At 33.8% G+C, this 17,097-nt stretch overlaps 2 protein-coding genes across 2 annotated transcripts; both read left to right on the forward strand.

Moving 5' to 3' along the window:
- The first annotated feature begins 3,230 nt into the window (after window positions 1-3,230).
- On the forward strand, window positions 3,231-13,111 carry LOC144838638 (ATP-binding cassette sub-family F member 1-like). The gene is made up of 19 exons (XM_078694066.1): window positions 3,231-3,486; window positions 3,964-4,128; window positions 4,838-4,993; window positions 5,413-5,459; window positions 5,657-5,767; window positions 6,117-6,217; window positions 6,714-6,799; window positions 7,274-7,350; window positions 7,573-7,635; window positions 8,236-8,468; window positions 8,770-8,858; window positions 9,047-9,082; window positions 9,398-9,685; window positions 9,957-10,031; window positions 10,350-10,420; window positions 10,920-11,024; window positions 11,402-11,563; window positions 11,782-11,854; window positions 11,966-13,111. Exons 1-19 carry the CDS (start codon window positions 3,354-3,356, stop codon window positions 12,148-12,150), a joined length of 2,256 nt encoding a protein of 751 aa, XP_078550192.1. The 5' UTR covers window positions 3,231-3,353; the 3' UTR covers window positions 12,151-13,111.
- Window positions 13,112-13,337: 226 nt separating this feature from the next.
- On the forward strand, window positions 13,338-16,951 carry LOC144837676 (calcyclin-binding protein-like). Its single transcript, XM_078692888.1, has 6 exons — window positions 13,338-13,444; window positions 14,060-14,264; window positions 14,770-14,866; window positions 15,273-15,372; window positions 15,662-15,759; window positions 16,206-16,951. Exons 1-6 carry the CDS (start codon window positions 13,427-13,429, stop codon window positions 16,357-16,359), a joined length of 672 nt encoding a protein of 223 aa, XP_078549014.1. The 5' UTR covers window positions 13,338-13,426; the 3' UTR covers window positions 16,360-16,951.
- The last annotated feature ends 146 nt before the right edge of the window (window positions 16,952-17,097 follow it).

Genomic DNA, 17,097 nt, shown 5'->3' on the forward strand with positions numbered 1-17,097 from the left:
CGTCATATGCTTCAATTTCGAAGATCTGCCTAAAACATATTTATTTATTTATTCTACCATAAACTTTTATTCACAACATAATATTAGTAGGCCTACAATACAATATCTTGCATGAAACGGATATTTAAAAGTACACTATAATGTGTAACGTTAGAATTATAATTCTAATGTAAAAGATTAAAAAAATAAAAATTGAACAGTGTTGTGTGTTGATCGCGAATGACTAACAATACCATCTTTCCCAAAGCACATGTGCACACTCATTTGCATAACAAACGCACGGCATACCAAACTACGATGAGATAAAATTAATTCTCTTCTAAACACGTAACGAAGACAATTAATTCCCTTTTTTTAACATTAAAATAAATTGAGGGCGGCAAACATAAAATTTACGAGATCGAATACAGGTTGAAAAAAAAAAAAAAAAAAAAGATGTTAAATGTGCTCTCCCTGCCTCAGCACTAAGGCCCTGCCACAGCCTTTTGGGGTCGTTTCCAGCACATCACCAGATGCATTGATGTTGTCGCCTCATGATGTGTGGTGGAAAGGGGGACGTATGATCTGTGAACCCCAAACACAGTGGCCGCATGCCTTTAACTCTATTCCACCGACCAGCGTGGGAATCGAACCCACGACATACGTGTTGTTAACACGACGCTCAGACGACTGAGCTAACTGATCATTTTGGTTCTATCAAGCTTAATAGGATATTTATGACGTAATGATGAATTACGTAATACACGTATAAATAGACTATTATCAGCTGTTAAGTCATGTACTACTTTGTGGCCGAACGGGTAATGCTCAGGTTTGGTTGCTCTCAACTCTAGTAGACTGGGTTCGAACCTCTACGAATTTTTTTTTTTTTGGAATTGGAAATAAATATTATTTTTCTTTGATTTTGAAAGAGAGATATTTTGAGGGTTGTATGCCAGGCATAAACAAGTGGACCTTTTTTAAAATCAAAAACAAAGTTGCATGGCATTATTTTCCATTAAATAGACTGCCATAAAACCTCGAAAAGAAGCCCATGTGCTCCTTCATTTTTAGTACTCTTGGGTGGGCTTCTTTTCCACATGGAGTTCTTTTCGAGATTACTTTTGCAAATTAAAAGAGAAGAGCTGCTAGGTTCCCGCCCGGAAAATGTTTTATTTACATGATTTGAATGAACAATTTTAACAGTGTGGCGTGTTCACCGCGAATCTACCCCATAATACACCTGCACAAACTCATTTGCATAACAACGAACGGCATACCAAACTACGGTGAGAGATACATTCTCTTCTCAACACGTAACGCGTAACGAAGATAATTAATTCCTTTTTAACAATAAAATTGAGGCCACTAAACATAAAATTTACGAGATCAAATACATGTAGCGAAAGCCAAAAAAAAAGAGTAAAAATTCAAGCTTATTTTCCACATGGGGTTCTTTTCAAAATTACTTTTGTAAACTAAAGGAGGGGAGTTTCTAGATTCCCGCCCGGAAAATTGTATCTTTACATGATTTGAATTTCTACTAAAGAACAAAATCAAAATTTAATTTTTAAATTTCATTTTGTGGCGTGTTCGCCGCGTAGGACTAACAATACCATCTTCCCCATTACACCTGCACAAACTCATTTGCATAACAACGCAGGGCTTACCAAACTGTCTAAAATAGCTACAAGGTCCCCAGAAATGACACCTATAGTATTTTGAAACATGATATATAAGAGTCTTCACTACCCCACCATGATTGGGGCTGAGCAAAGACAATTTTGAAAAAATATTTATTGAAATATGAAATTAAATATTAAGTCTCCAGTTAAGCTCACCGTGGTTGGGGCAGAGCTAAGAATGAAAGCTTATAGTCCCCGGAAATTATGAAACGAAATTTTAGCAAGGTTAATAGGATATTTATGACGTAATGATCAATTACGTAATACACGTATAAATAGACTATTATCAGATTTTCAGTCATGTACTTGGTGGCGTAACGGGTAATGCTCAGTTTTGAGTGCTATCGGCTGGGGTTCGAACCTCGACGGATATTTTTTTTTTATGAATATTGTTTTTTTTTTAAAGAGAGATATGTGACACTGTCGTAACGTTGTAAGAGAGTATGGATGGACAATATTTAAACTTCATATCATATTAAATAGAATTATGATAATATATTTTTAAATTATATAGGATTTGATGGAAAATGGTTATAAACGATCTATTGCACATTTATTATTTTGTTACCACCATGCTAAAATATTCCGCCGTAAAAAATCAACAAAAACATGATGGCGCAAGTAGTGTATCTACATCCTGATGTATGTGGCGCCCTACCCACTGGAAACCATTTCTGTCACAGGGAAAATCATGGAGTGCTCATTCTTAACTTTTGAGGTATATTTAGAAGATCATTCTGACCTGCTGGTACATTCTCTAATTATATGGCGCGCCATTTGTGCCTTTATTACCGTTGTGTTATAAACCTTTTTAAATGGTTATTATGCGAATGTATAATTTAGCATGTAAACATATTTTAAATTGTGTAAATGTCATGTTTTGGTTGGTGGGCAGTTGTCACGTCTATGAAATATTTGGCACCAGGAAGTCTGGTCGCTATTCTATATTGGTCAGGAGAGCTTCTAATAATAATAGAAATAGAATACAAATTACATTTGTTTATTTTGGTATGTTACAGTATTGTGTTGGATTGGACTCAATTGGCACCAGTGAGCACGGTGATATCAAACAGAAATATTGCTAACCTAAACGTCTTTTCACTCGTAGCCGTGCTCCAGTAATTATGCGCACAGGTGCTCTTTCAAGTCAAAGAAAATGGAAAAGGAGAAAGAAGTTGAGTTGATCAGATGTGTTTTGAGATATAAAATAGAATAAAGTCATTACATTTTAACAGAAAATATTTATATAAAACATTGACAAAGTTTTAACAATCATAAAGTATCTGTAGACGATATAATTTGTAAGCTATATTTATTGTTTAATTATTAAAGAGGATTTTGTTTCAAATATTACATATTTAAAACATTTATTTTCAAATTCAAGATTCAAATGTGCTCATTCAATTGTATAGATGTATGCTACACTTGCTATTATAGCGTCCAGGAATAACCATTCAATGTTGCTCAAACACGAATGAAAGGTACAAATGACGCGCCATAGAAGTAGAGAATGCTCACTCTTTCAGGAGGTATATAAAATACACCAAATTGGCATGTCGAGGGAGTACGTTTCATTTCAGAGAAGGTTGTGAAATTGGAAATCTGGTTATGAACTGCTGAAACATCCATATTGTCCATTGAGAAGCACACATTGTATTTGATATTTGTGTAATCAAAAACAAACGGAAAATGCCACGTAAAAAGGGAAATAAAAAGCAAAGAGGTGATGATGAGGAAGCAGGTATAGATGCTGATGTTGCTGTAGAACAGAATGACGAAGTTACGAAGGCCAACGCCGATGCAGGGAAAGCCAAGAAACGAGGTGTGATACTAGGCCGGCCCTACTAGGCCTACTAGGCTAGCCTAAGCTGAAACCGGTATATCCTAACCTAGTCTAGTTAGGGTCAGACTTTGAGTCGTGTACTGACTAGGCTAGGCCTAGCTAATTTGAATTATATATTTTTATTCTGAAATACAGACCAAGTAAATATTTTAGACTTAAAAAAAAAAATTTCTATATTATTTGTCATTGTCAATTGATAAAATACCTATTAATATTATTATTATTATTATTAATAATAATTTGAGGTATTTTTTCAATAATGTTTTGAATTGAATAAATTGATTTACATACTTTTATTTTTAAATTTGGTATTGTCACTGTCAGACTGTCCTGTCTGTTGTTATAAACATTCTCATACAGTATATGCCAAATAATAATATTGTAAATTATGTCAATTTTATAGTAGTAGCCCAAGATACATTTAAAAAGTTGTTCTTTTATAAAAAATATTTTCAGAGAAAAAGAAAGATAAAAAAGGAAAGAAGGGAAAATCAGCAAAACAGAATGAAGATAGTGATGATGACAATAAGATTGAAACTCGGTTAGATAAACTTGCTTTACAAGATGAGGATGATGAAGAGGATGAAGACTATGTACCAGCATCCTCCAACAAGGGCAAAGGTGCTTAAATTGTTACCCAAATTTGAACCCATAGAACTTGTTCCTATTATTACTAGCAATATATGCAACTCAGAGCGGGAGTTTGATTGCTTTAGGGTTAAAGAATTGACTGTCAGTACTGTAGGGGTTGGTAAAAGCTTCCCATGACAATTGGGTGACAATTCTGGTCATTACCTCATCCTCTGTGTGCAGTAGAACACATTTATATAATGAACAAACATAAAACAAACACACAGTGTGTTTGTGATGATAATGCGTAAGAAAATTAGTCAAAAATCTATTGGCAGGTTGGGTGTCAAAAAGTGAGAAAAATAAAACAGTATTTTCAGGTACCCAGCTGATGAGTGCTATGTTAAAATTAGGATGGTTAGAAGACACCCTACTCTACCTCTACACCCTACTGTACCTCTACACCAGCTGATGAGTGCTATATTGATATTAGGATGGTTAGAAGACACCCTATTGTACCTCTACTCCCAGCACAATTACATTGATAGAAATATTAATATACACGCACAAGTTAGCATATTTTCATAATTCATGTTTGTAGACAATAACTGCATATAGCTTTTCTCCACAGTTGAAAATGGAACTTGTGACCCAGTTTTAATAACATCGCTATTACAGTCTGGACTGACTGATCGAACTAAACGATTGATACATGCTTTTCTTTGAAACCTGACTTGATTTATTGTAAATTTTTTCATAGGTGGAGGATTTGCACTATTAGGTGATATGGAAGATGAAATGCCAGAAGAAGAAGAAAACGATGAAGAAAATGAAAAAAATGTAGAAGAAAAAACAGACAGTACACCAGAGAAAAATGATGAAAAGAAAGATGAGCCAGAAAAAGGGGCCAAAGGGGGTATGCACTACATTTAGGTTTAATATGACAATAGATACCTATTAAGGAGACACCTTCAGTGTGCCCACATTCTTTATTGCCAAAAACATACAGAACAACAACAAAACAAGTTGGCAGGGAACACATAAGGGAACTATATCTCTATAGCTAAGAGCACAGTGTTAAAACATTATAACATATTAGCTGTGGTGTTAAAACATTTCCTTTTGGCGTTTAATGGGGGAAAGTTTTAGGGGTGTCCCAAAGGAGTGTTCTACTATGCTCATTGTTGGTACCATTCCCATATTTTGTGTACAGTAATAATCTTTACAAACTAGCCAGTTTATCACTAAACATGTTTGCCATCACTCCTTTCAACAAACGCAATAATACTATATCTGCATGATTGAGTTTATAATTACTTTTACTGTTTTTCATAGAAAAAAAAAAGAAATCTCGAAAGGAGGAAAGAAGAGAACGCCAAAGGGTGAGTTTATCTCTATTGTGTTGTATTAAAACATTATGAAGATTGGCATAAACTAAATCAAAAGTTATAAAAAATGGTACCATCCAATTTTAACTTAACTGTGTTTGCTTTTCTTTCATAATAGGCACAACTAAATCAACAGTTATAGGAAATGGTATCATTCAATTTTAACTGTGTTTGCTTTTATTTCATAATAGGCACAACTAAATCAACAGTTAGAAGAAATGACATTGACATCCAACTTTTCTGTATCGCAACGAGAAACAACAGCAAAAGGAGCCATGCTTGAAAATGCCACTGATATCAAGGTATTTACTGTGCAATCTGGGATTATGATGCCCTTTGACCTGTTGCCAAGTAGAGTTGGGCAATCATCCTGCCTTCCCCTTTTTCCTGAAGTGCACTTTTCAAACTAGCCTACTGTAGCTCATGACAGTGCACGCCCACCCCACCTTTGAGACAATTCTTTCAACAGATAATTGGAACTTAATTTATCATTCATAATTTGGCAACACCTGATATTTATCATCAACTAGGTAGTCTTAACCACTACTCTAGCCCTTTTCTCACAAAATTGTTTGCTGGCACGCCTGTGAGAAAAGCTTTAGAGAGTTTAGGTTGGCCGTCTTCATGTAATTACAATAATATTTTTTGTAGGTTTCAAATTTCTCAATTTCTGCTCGTGGTAAAGAACTATTTGTAAATGCCAACTTGACGATAGCAGCTGGTAGGCGATATGGCCTGGTTGGACCTAATGGGTAAGCTAAATGAATTGACAATTATAAAAGTAGATAGTAAGTAGTCGTAGTCAAGTGGCCAAGCAGGGGTGCTGAAAACCAAAGCAATAATATAGGCACACCTTGAAGGCTTTCCTCGACCATAGTTCTGATGGTAGAACAAGTCTTCTCTGACTTTTAACTTGAGGTCCTGTGTATCACATGATTGTGACTTATGTACATATTTTGAAAAGATTAGGGCTCTAGTAGACCCCAGTCTGCTGGTCCATTTTCAGCCCCTTGTTGCTCATCACTGCGTTTGGCTAACAACCCCATCAGTTTGATCACTTTGTTATGGAAACCACAACATCAGAATATGATGAAATGGGTCAGAACACAAATACTTATATAACCTAAACTTGATTGACCAAATTATATCATCAATGATATCATTTAATAGATCTATACATTCTGAATATAGATTTTACAGTAATGAATATATGACATTATGGTTTAGTTAGTGTATTTTTCTTTTTAGAATGGGTAAAACTACACTGCTTTGTCACATTGCCCAACGAGCGTTGGCTATACCGCCAAACATTGATGTTCTTCTTTGTGAACAAGGTAAAACTGATTAAACAAAACCACTTAAAACATAGTTTTTTTGTCAGCCTTCAGCGTTGGGAGGCCACTTAGGGTCCCTAAAGCAGGTGCCCACTGATCATGGGTGCACACAAATTGGTGCATGTTCACAAAATCACAAAATCTAGTAACAACATTCTCTCTAAGCATCATGAACATATGTATATATATACTGTTTCTTGGTACTGTATGTATAATTTGTCCAGTGTCAAAGGCAAATTCTATAATACAGTGTCACATATGTAGCACATGTGGTGTCTGTATTATGTTATTGTTAAGTTATGGCCTATGATACAGGTCTCACATGTGATACATATGTGACACTCAATTTGCCTATGATACTGTACAAATATGTGGAGATACAACAGAGAATATACAGTGTTATTAAAATTGAATTAATTTTGAAGCAGCAGAAGGATTCACGGTATACATACAATAATGTTATTTTCTTTAAAGATGTAAAAGCTGATGACACACCTGCATTTGAAGCAGTTTTAAACTCTGACAAAAAAAGATTAGCTCTTATAGAAGAGGTAAATATGACATTCAGATTTGTTACTACAGTATATAAATAAATAACATTATTGCAACCAAGCACATGCATTCTTCATACATAACTATGCTTTAGAAACGTACCTGTTAATATATATCCCTGTGGTTTCATAGGATAGTGTTCCCATAATAGGGGTGTCCTAATGGAAGGTTTTTACTGTACCCAAATTATATATATTTATTTGTATATTTGTGTGTATTAGGAAAAGAAGTTACTTGCAGAATCTGAAGCTGGGAATAATACAAATAGTGAGAGACTAAAACAGGTAAAGTACCACTTGATATACACTTGAATTAATGTATTGACACAGTTAATTAGAGACTACAATGATTCTACTGCAGTAACTACATTCTGTTTAATCTTTAACTAATTATTTAGCAATCTTTATTTGGGTATTCATATATGCTGTTTGTTGCATCGACTGCCTTTTAAGCTTTTGAAACAAACTAGAGTGTAACGTTTTGTATTGCAAGAATGTAGGTACTGCAGTAACTGGTGTAGGATAAGTTTGACATGGTCCCTTAAGCGTGGTTCCCACTAGCGACGCAACGCAAGGCAAGTGAATTGACCAATCACACGCGATGGCTTATTCGCTTGTGATTGCTAACTGTCTATAACTTCGCTTGTCATTGGTTAAAACGCTTGCGTTGCGTTTATGTCCTTGCGTTACGTTCTAGTGGGAACCAAGCTTTAGGTTCATTTTTGTAACATTTCTTGATTATTACCACTGCCTCTCCCAGAATTCATAACAAACAAATTGTTGAAATCGTCATGATTGGTTAACTGTCTGTTCCATTGTGCTACAAACACATTCTACTTGCGATTTTTAAAGCATTGTTGATATACGATTTTGTAATGTCACCAGGTTTATGAAGAAATGATTGCCATTGGTGCAGACTCGGCAGAATCACGAGCAAGGCGTATCCTGTCCGGTTTGCAGTTCACGCAAGAGATGCAGATGAGGGCGACCAAGCACTTCTCTGGAGGATGGAGGATGAGAGTATCGTTAGCGAGGGCGCTATTCTTAGAACCGACCTTGCTACTCTTAGATGAGCCTACCAACCATTTAGATCTCAATGCCGTTATTTGGTTAGATAAGTAGGTATCACTATCGCATTTTCTAATATGTCTGCTTTTCCAGAAACTGTTTTATTGGTAAAAAAAATTGTTTCGCAGGTCGAAATCAATATGTTAATATAAAGTTTGCGGTACACCACGTATATATTGTACTGAAAAGAATTTCGATCAATATACTTTGATTGTCCACTTCTCACTCCTGAGGACAATCAAAGTATATTGATCGATAAAATAGTTTGTTTTGGAGATTTTTCATTGAGTCTGATCTTTGGATCTCTATTGTTATTTCGTAATTTTACATTATTTTATTTCTTTTTTTCAGTTATTTACAGAATTGGAAGAAAACGCTTCTTGTAGTTTCTCACGATCAGCAATTTTTAGATGATGTTTGTACTGATATTATTCATTTAGGTAGGTTATAAACTAAAATAAAACTGTATTTAAGTTTAAAAAGAACAAAAAAAGAACTAAAAAGAGATACCCAATTATAGTGGAGACAACATAACAATGGGGATCTGATATGATATGTAAGAATATAGAATAAAATTAAAATGTTCTTTTGAAGAAAATTATTAATTTTGTTTTTAATTGTTTTTCAGATAACCAGAAACTGGATTATTATAGAGGAAATTTTAGTGAGTAGAAAAATTGAAACTGAAAAATATTGATACCAACGTTATTATTTAAGTATTTTCCATTCCCAAGACTTTATGTAGAGCATCTTGTGTACATGTTGGTCCTGTAAACAGGATTGTCACCTAGTGAATTAATTTGCTTTGGTATCCTTGGTAATTTGCCCTAATGTATAAAATATATAAAATCATTTGTTTTTATATATTTGTATTGCTTGTCTCTCTCTATTAAAGATGCAAAATATGCAGAAAGCTGAATCAAAACAAAACTAAAAACCAATAAAATATTTTTTAAATTGATACTTTATTTATTAACAGATGCTTTCAAGAAAATGTTAAAACAGAAACAAAAAGAACAATTGAAGGAATACGAGAAACAAGAGAAACGATTACGAGAGTTGAAGTCAAGAGGAAGGTCATCCAAAGCTGCCGAAAAAGAAACCAAAACGTCACAAATGCAGAAGAACAAAGGAAAAAAGAGCAAAGGAGATCCAGTGGGAGAAGAAGATGCACCAGTGGAATTACTAAAGAAACCTCGGGAATATCAAGTCAAGTTTAAGTTTCCAAATCCACCCCCACTTAACCCTCCTATTCTTGGTTTACATAGTAAGTATTAAGTACCCTTAAGCTCTGTCTACACTATCAAACTAGTTTGACAAAAAAAGTGCCCAATTATGGTAGTGATATGCCCAAATATGGTAGTGATATGCCCAAATATGGTAGTGATATGACATCATCATGTCCATATATGGGCACATCACATTTTTTTGTCACATACAGAGCTTCCTTTTATGACTGATTAGACCGATTCTAGACTTGCATCTCCTCTTCTCGCACTGATAGTCATTGTTAACTTGGTTGTTTTGGCTTTTCATAGATGTTCAATTTGGATATCATGACCAACCTTTACTATTTAAAAACTTGGATTTTGGTATTGATCTCAACTCCAGAAGTAAGACATCTTTTAATTTATAGAATTGATCCTTATAGAAGAAATGCATGTCAGGTGTTATTGTTATGTCTGTGTGTGATTAAATCTATAAAAGATGTATACAGGAGAACCCCTCAATTGGAATACCCCTTCTCATGGAACAAAACTATAAGGAAATACTTGTGAATGACATAGTGAACTATATGTTTTAACACTATGGTAAACACACTTCGTTAAGTCCCAGAAGTGTCCCTTAAAATGGGTTTTACTGAATTAAAGAAAGGTAAAATTATTTACTTGTAAGGTATTTATGTAATATATTTGTATTGTTTTTTATAGTTGCAATTGTAGGGCCAAACGGAGTAGGTAAGAGTACTTTCCTGAAGCTAATCAGTGGCGAGTTATCACCAGTAAGTTCATTTTCATATTTTATACTACGCAAAGATATGTCTACACTATCAAATTGTATGTGACAAAAAATGTGATATGCCCATATATGGACATGATGATGTCATATCACTACCATATTTGGGCACTTTTTTGTCAAAATAGTGTAGACAGAGCTTTATTGGTGTCTAACATTTTAACAGTTTGTGTGGTAAAAATATAGAGAATAGTGAGTATTCTTTGATTCTCACTGGAGTACTCCAACGCAATGATGTGCAAGAACACACACACAATGTAAATAAATTGACCAATCACAAGTAATGGATCATCCCAACTGTCACTTGGGATTGTATAAATTACTTGCAATGTACTGACATTCTTGTGTTGCACGCACATTATTGCGTTGTGTGCACATTCTTGCATTGCGTCGTGGTGGGAATCAAGATTAAAAATGTGAAGTTGAATTCTTGAAGAGCAAGGATGTACAAAGCAGCTAAACGTTTTCTTTTTTTAATTGTTAAGTTGCAAGGGAGTCACACCAAGAACCATCGACTTAGGATAGGTGTTTTCAACCAACACTCAGCTGATCAACTCACAATGCATGAATCACCTGTTGAATACCTGCAGGTAAATAGTATACTAATATTGACTGGTTTGAAGGACATGGTTCAAATAATGCTCTAGATACAGATACTATAGTCAGGATATTTAGTCTAGTCTCCAGGGGGCATATTCGTTCTTCACACTTTGAAACATCCTTAAAATGAAATAAATTAATACAATTTAAGGGAAATACTTAATATTTAAGGGAACTATCTCACTTAAATTATTATATGCTTTGTTTTCGTGCACGTTTTAGAACATGCATGACCATTGGCTTATTGTCCCTTCTGAAGGATGAGGTGATAGAAATAAAACATGTTGCCTAAAAGGCTACAGGACAGAAAGAAAGAATTTAAGATCAAATGAAATTTCTAAATATCATCATATTGTTTCTTTTATAGCGTAATTTTAATCTAGATTACCAGAGCTGTCGGAAACTTCTTGGTCAGTTTGGTCTGGCTGGACACGCTCACACCATCAAGATAGCAGATTTATCTGGAGGTCAGAAAGCAAGAGTAGCATTGGCTGACATGTCCAGTAGACAACCAGACGTTGTTATTTTAGTAAGTTGTGCTTTACAAAAACACAATCCTGAATGAGGCTGAATTGCTGCATCTTATTACAATAAAATTACAATAAACTATAACTCCATCCCAATTTGTTGTATTTTGTAAAAAAGCAAATAGAAAATCAGCCTCAATGTTTTTAAAAGATTCTTTTGTTGATATGTGAGCGTTAACAGCATGCATACTAACTTATTTATTTATCTATTTCTTTATAGGATGAACCTACAAACAACCTGGATATTGAATCTATAGACGCTCTTGGCGATGCCATTAACGATTATTCTGGAGGTTAGCAACTATTTAAAAAATACTTGGTTTAAAATTATAGTTTATACATACTGGTTCTCATTTTTGGATGAAAAAAAACCCCCAAGCGTAAATAAATAATTTTATTTTCAGGTGTGATTATAGTGAGTCATGACGCTCGTCTTATTCTTGAGACCAGCTGTCAATTATGGATAGTAGAAGACCAAGACATCCAAGAGATTGATGGTGACTTTGATGACTACAAAAGAGAAATCTTAGAAGCTCTTGGAGAGTTAGAAGAAAAGGAAGCAGAGAAAAAGAACCAGAAAAAGAAATGAAATATGTATCAATATATTCTCAGAAAAATATAAACATTAAGACTACTTCTCTTTTGACTTCTTATGATATTTTTCTGTAATAATTCTCACAATAGAGGAACTTATTCATAGTACACATTGATGGGACCAAAGGTGGATATAAATAAACAGCTCTTTTGATGTACCCACCATCTAGTCACCAAATACCATCGCACAATATCCAAGGTGCCAGTTGCCATATTCACCAATCGCACTTAGTCAAAGGGAAATACACTTAAGGGAAATCCTTGAATATTTATTGACTTAAGTGAAATACTTAGTAATTAAAGAAAATATGTTACTTAAGTGGGATTGGTCAAGGGCGGATCCAGCATTATAGATTAGGGGGAAGGGGATAAATATTGCGCATTGGTATTGATTCATACACCATCTTGTCACTGAACAGAACACGAAAACTTTATGTCCCAAGTACCACTGGCCAAATTCAACATTCACAATGTATGTATTTTTTTTTAATAAAGTATTTCAATTAAAGTCAAAACATACTTAAGGAATCCGCTTAAGTGGAGAATTTTAAAGATAAATGTTTCCCTAAGTGTGAATAGCAAAGAATAGCCACAGATGCGCTGCACATACACCATTGTGTCGCCAAACAGCATCACATACATATTTTTAGTTGCATGCAACGCGACTCTACAGCTCACTATGTCGGTTGGTTGGTCAGTCGGTCGGTTGGTAATCACTAACTTGAGCATGCGACTGCAGCCATGTATATGGCCTTGTTTATGTATTCTGTATTTACGCGGCTGATACATTGAGTTTCAGCTGCTTGACTTGAACTCAAAATAATTTTTTTTGCATTTAATCAATGGTATAATAATGTACTGTCATCTTCATTTTATATATAACAGATTATCTAACTAAGCTATGATCTTCACAAAGACTGAACTTGGAACTTTGAATAAAGCTCAATTCAACTTTATCTAATTTCCTGATGTTTTTTTCACATAATTTGTAACTTTGTTATGAGAGGATATTTTATTTAATTATTTGACCAGGCAGTTAGTTAAGCGTTTAAAATGAATAATTACTTTTTAAACAGCTCGTTTAAAAAACCGCAGGCAAGACACGTAAGTGGACCGCGCCGCGAGAAAACTAGACAAAAGTTTGTTAAAGAAATCAAAATAGAGGGCAGCAAAACAAAAAACAAATCAAAAACCTGAAAAAAAGGGAATCGATGATTCGAGAATATTTTCCTTGAAATTGTTTGATATAAAAAGAAGAATTTTAATTAAAAATGTCGTCCAAACAAAACGTATGCATGTTTTTATTTTTTATAGGTCATTAGGTATCACTCAAAATAGTTCAATTTTCTATTTAGTCTTAAATTAGTTGTTATATTGACTATTTAGGCTAGGCCGCAGTAAATCCGAAATAGGTAGGCTAGACACGTGTTTATTTCAGATGACTTGCGGGGTTAAAACAATGTTGTCCAAGCACATAGGCTTGGTGTGGATGATTGGACCCATTTACCAATGTAAGTTTAAGAGTAAGATGTGGAGCCATTGATTTCAGAACTTGTTGTTGACATATGGAAATTGATCATATATTGTTAATGCTAGGCTTACCGTAGAGTAATAATAATAATAATCTAGGCCTAGCCTATTTATTAGTTAGGCTAGCTAGGCCCTAGTAGGTTGAAATTACCAAATTCCAAAATAATAAATAGTAGGCCTAGGCTAGCCTCTGCCCTGGCTACAGTAGTGTCTGTAGGCCTAGTTAAAGAAAACTTAGTCAGGATGGGTAGAATTTTTCTAGTATTGACTTAAAAAAATTTTAAGAAATTGATCTACCTAGGCTAGTAGTATTACTTTCACTTCAGTCTAGGTCTTAAATATGTTGTTACTATAAACTTTGTTTATCCCATCAGTTACAAAAAGATGCAGAAGAAATACAGCGTCTGTTGTCATTGGCAACAAGAGACCGAGTAAAGAATGTGCTAAAGTTGGAGCAACAAAAGATAGAAGCTGAAATTAATCGACTGTCAAACACAGAGGCTGGAAAACATGAAGGAACAAATGTACCTAAAGTGCCTAAACAAAAAGAGTTTCATGCAAAAAAGATTACTAATTATGGTAAGAATACAGACGCCAATGCATTTCATACACAACCCTTTAAGAAACTGAAATTGGTTTTTTCCAAAATAAATACTCACATGGGTCATCCACAATTATCCAGCAAGCCCAAAACTTTAAAGGTTTTTTATTCATAACTATTTTAAATTATCTTTGAAAAATGTTTTCATCTGGTTTTCTATTAACTATCTGAATACAATCCTTTACGTTAAACCATTAATATATATATATATACGTGTGCGGCGTTTCCATTGATTGAACTTTTTAAACCTGTGGCCAATCTTTTTTTTAAATGTCCATTTTCCTTTCAATCTCCGAGTTTAGACATTGCTACCTAGCAAAAATTGATCGTTTGATATTGGATTTTTGTAAGATTGCCCATTGGGACAGTGACATTCTACATAACTGACATTATTTGTTGGTGGCCCAGAGACATTGGCTAGGTGATTCTGCAAGTAGATGATTGATAAAACATTAACATTCATTTGATTTATTATTTACAAAGGTTGGGATCAGTCAGAAAAGTCTGTCAAAATGTATGTGTCGTTAAAAGGAGTGCATACAGTGCCCGCAGAACAAGTTACAGTAAAATACACTCAAAAGTAAGTAAAAGAGAAATGACGAATCATCGACCCAATCCCAGAAAAGCCCTCCTTCATGGTTTTACTTATAGGCCTACGGGGCTCGCAACTTAAAGTTCAGTGTACTTACTGTGACCTCCATCCACCCACATTTAATATATGTATACTCATGTTTGTTTAAATTATCTATATAAGTGAGTGGAAAAATAAACGAAACGAAACCGTCAAAACATGCTGACCTTTCATTTTCTGTAACAAGGTCAATTCAGAAAATCATTCTGCGCATGCTCAGAAATATGGTCACATGAGCAGAATGATGTAATCCATAAAAGATTACTGAACATTTATACCTTAAACAAACATTTTTTATTACCAGAATTGATTACTAATGTTTTTGTTGATCGTATTCATTATTTTGTTGCAATAGGTCATTTGATTTGATAGTTCACAATCTAGAGGGCAGCAATCATCAGTTGAATATAGCAAACCTTCTGCATGAAATAGATGGTGAAAACTCATCATTTAAGGTAACTTGAAATTGTAGAGTGAAGAGGATTTATGTACTCATACGAGCCATTGACATTCTGGGAAATCATAAAATGCAGTAAAACTGCTAAAGTGCTTCATTTATTAGGGGTGTACCCTGAATAGGGATGTCTCAATGGAGGGGTTCTTTTGTATTCCTAATACATTTTCCAGGCCATTTAAAGTCATAGGAAATTTGGCTTTCATTAAGAAACATAGTAAAAAGAAAACAATTTGCTTTGTCACAGATCCCACTAACAGATTTCTTTTGTTTATTCTTTTGTTGTTCAGATAAAAACAGACAATCTGATTTTATTCTTAAGAAAAGCAGAAAAAATCACATGGAAATATTTGACTGTAGCAGAACAAAAGTCAAAATTAATGAAAGAGTAAGTGCAATTTACAGAACACTTATGTATAATATCGTAGCAGTGTCAAAGGTCAAATGTTGGGTACAGCATTTGTAGACTAGTAGGGTCAACTTAATAATTTTCAAAAAATGGATACAAACTAAATAAACTTGCAAATTCATTACAGTTGAAAACAAATTTAGTTGAGATTGCACGCATGAGTGATTATTTTCACAGCGCCCTCTATTTTTAAATTTCAGGTTTTACCTTTTTTTTTCTAGCACAAGTTTGATTATTGACAAAATTATATAAACACACAAAATCAGCTAAAGAAAAGAACAATAAATCTGTCCATCTGACATTGATTTTCAGTATCGACGCTGTGCTTGGGCAGATAAACTTTTATAAATTAATTTTTTTTTAATTAGTCATGCTTCAATAAACAATTATAGTTGCATCGTAAATGAGTGATTTTCTTTTTACAGGTCCGCACCGCCAAAATACGATGATAAAGCCGATCCATCGGCTGGGATAATGGACATGATGAGAAAAATGTATGATGATGGCGATGACGAAATGAAGCGAACAATTGCAAAAGCATGGACAGAGTCACGTGATAAAGAAAAGGATATGCTGTGATAAAGGTTATTGACAAAAGCATTGGGTCAGTTTAGGGTGAAAGGGCAATGACTTTTCAATGTGATTGGTTTTATTTTTATCACATGGTTAAATATACCACATATAGATTGTTGTGACATTGATATGTTTATGATCCACAACTAAGTAAAGAGTACAATCCTACGTTATCAAACTTATTCTATTATGTTACTTAAGTAAAGCTTATCTTGTCATTGGACAATCCTTAGTAATCGCCATACCTACAAAGTACTAATTAGTTAAAATAATTAGTTATTTTATGAAAAAAACATTTTCTTGATTTATTCAACACATGAAATGACAGCACTTTATATCCCTCTCAAACATGTAATAAATTATTTGATGAAACCATATGTATAACATTCTACCACCAGAGAGGACTGGAAAATCATGAGTTAATTTAATTAATAGTAGAGTATTTCTATTCTAAAATGTTCCGAAATTAATAATTTTGCTCTAGTATTTAAAAAAATCATTCAGTTCTGATGATAAACAAAATAAATAAATCGCACTTGAAAATTAAGTAAAAATTTTTGTGAAAAATGTGGAAGTAAATAAAACATTGTTACTGTTGTATATTAGTAAGCTTTTCATTTCAATTGATTTCATCTAATTTAGTTCATATACTTATAATATAAAAGGTGCAGTTATATAAATGATAATTATATATAAAATAACTAATATTAATTGCCCCATTCAAAATTATAATTATCATAACTC

The sequence above is a fragment of the Antedon bifida genome, chromosome 3 (assembly GCF_963402885.1).
Source record: "Antedon bifida chromosome 3, ecAntBifi1.1, whole genome shotgun sequence".
Classification (NCBI taxonomy): Eukaryota; Metazoa; Echinodermata; class Crinoidea; order Comatulida; family Antedonidae; genus Antedon; species Antedon bifida.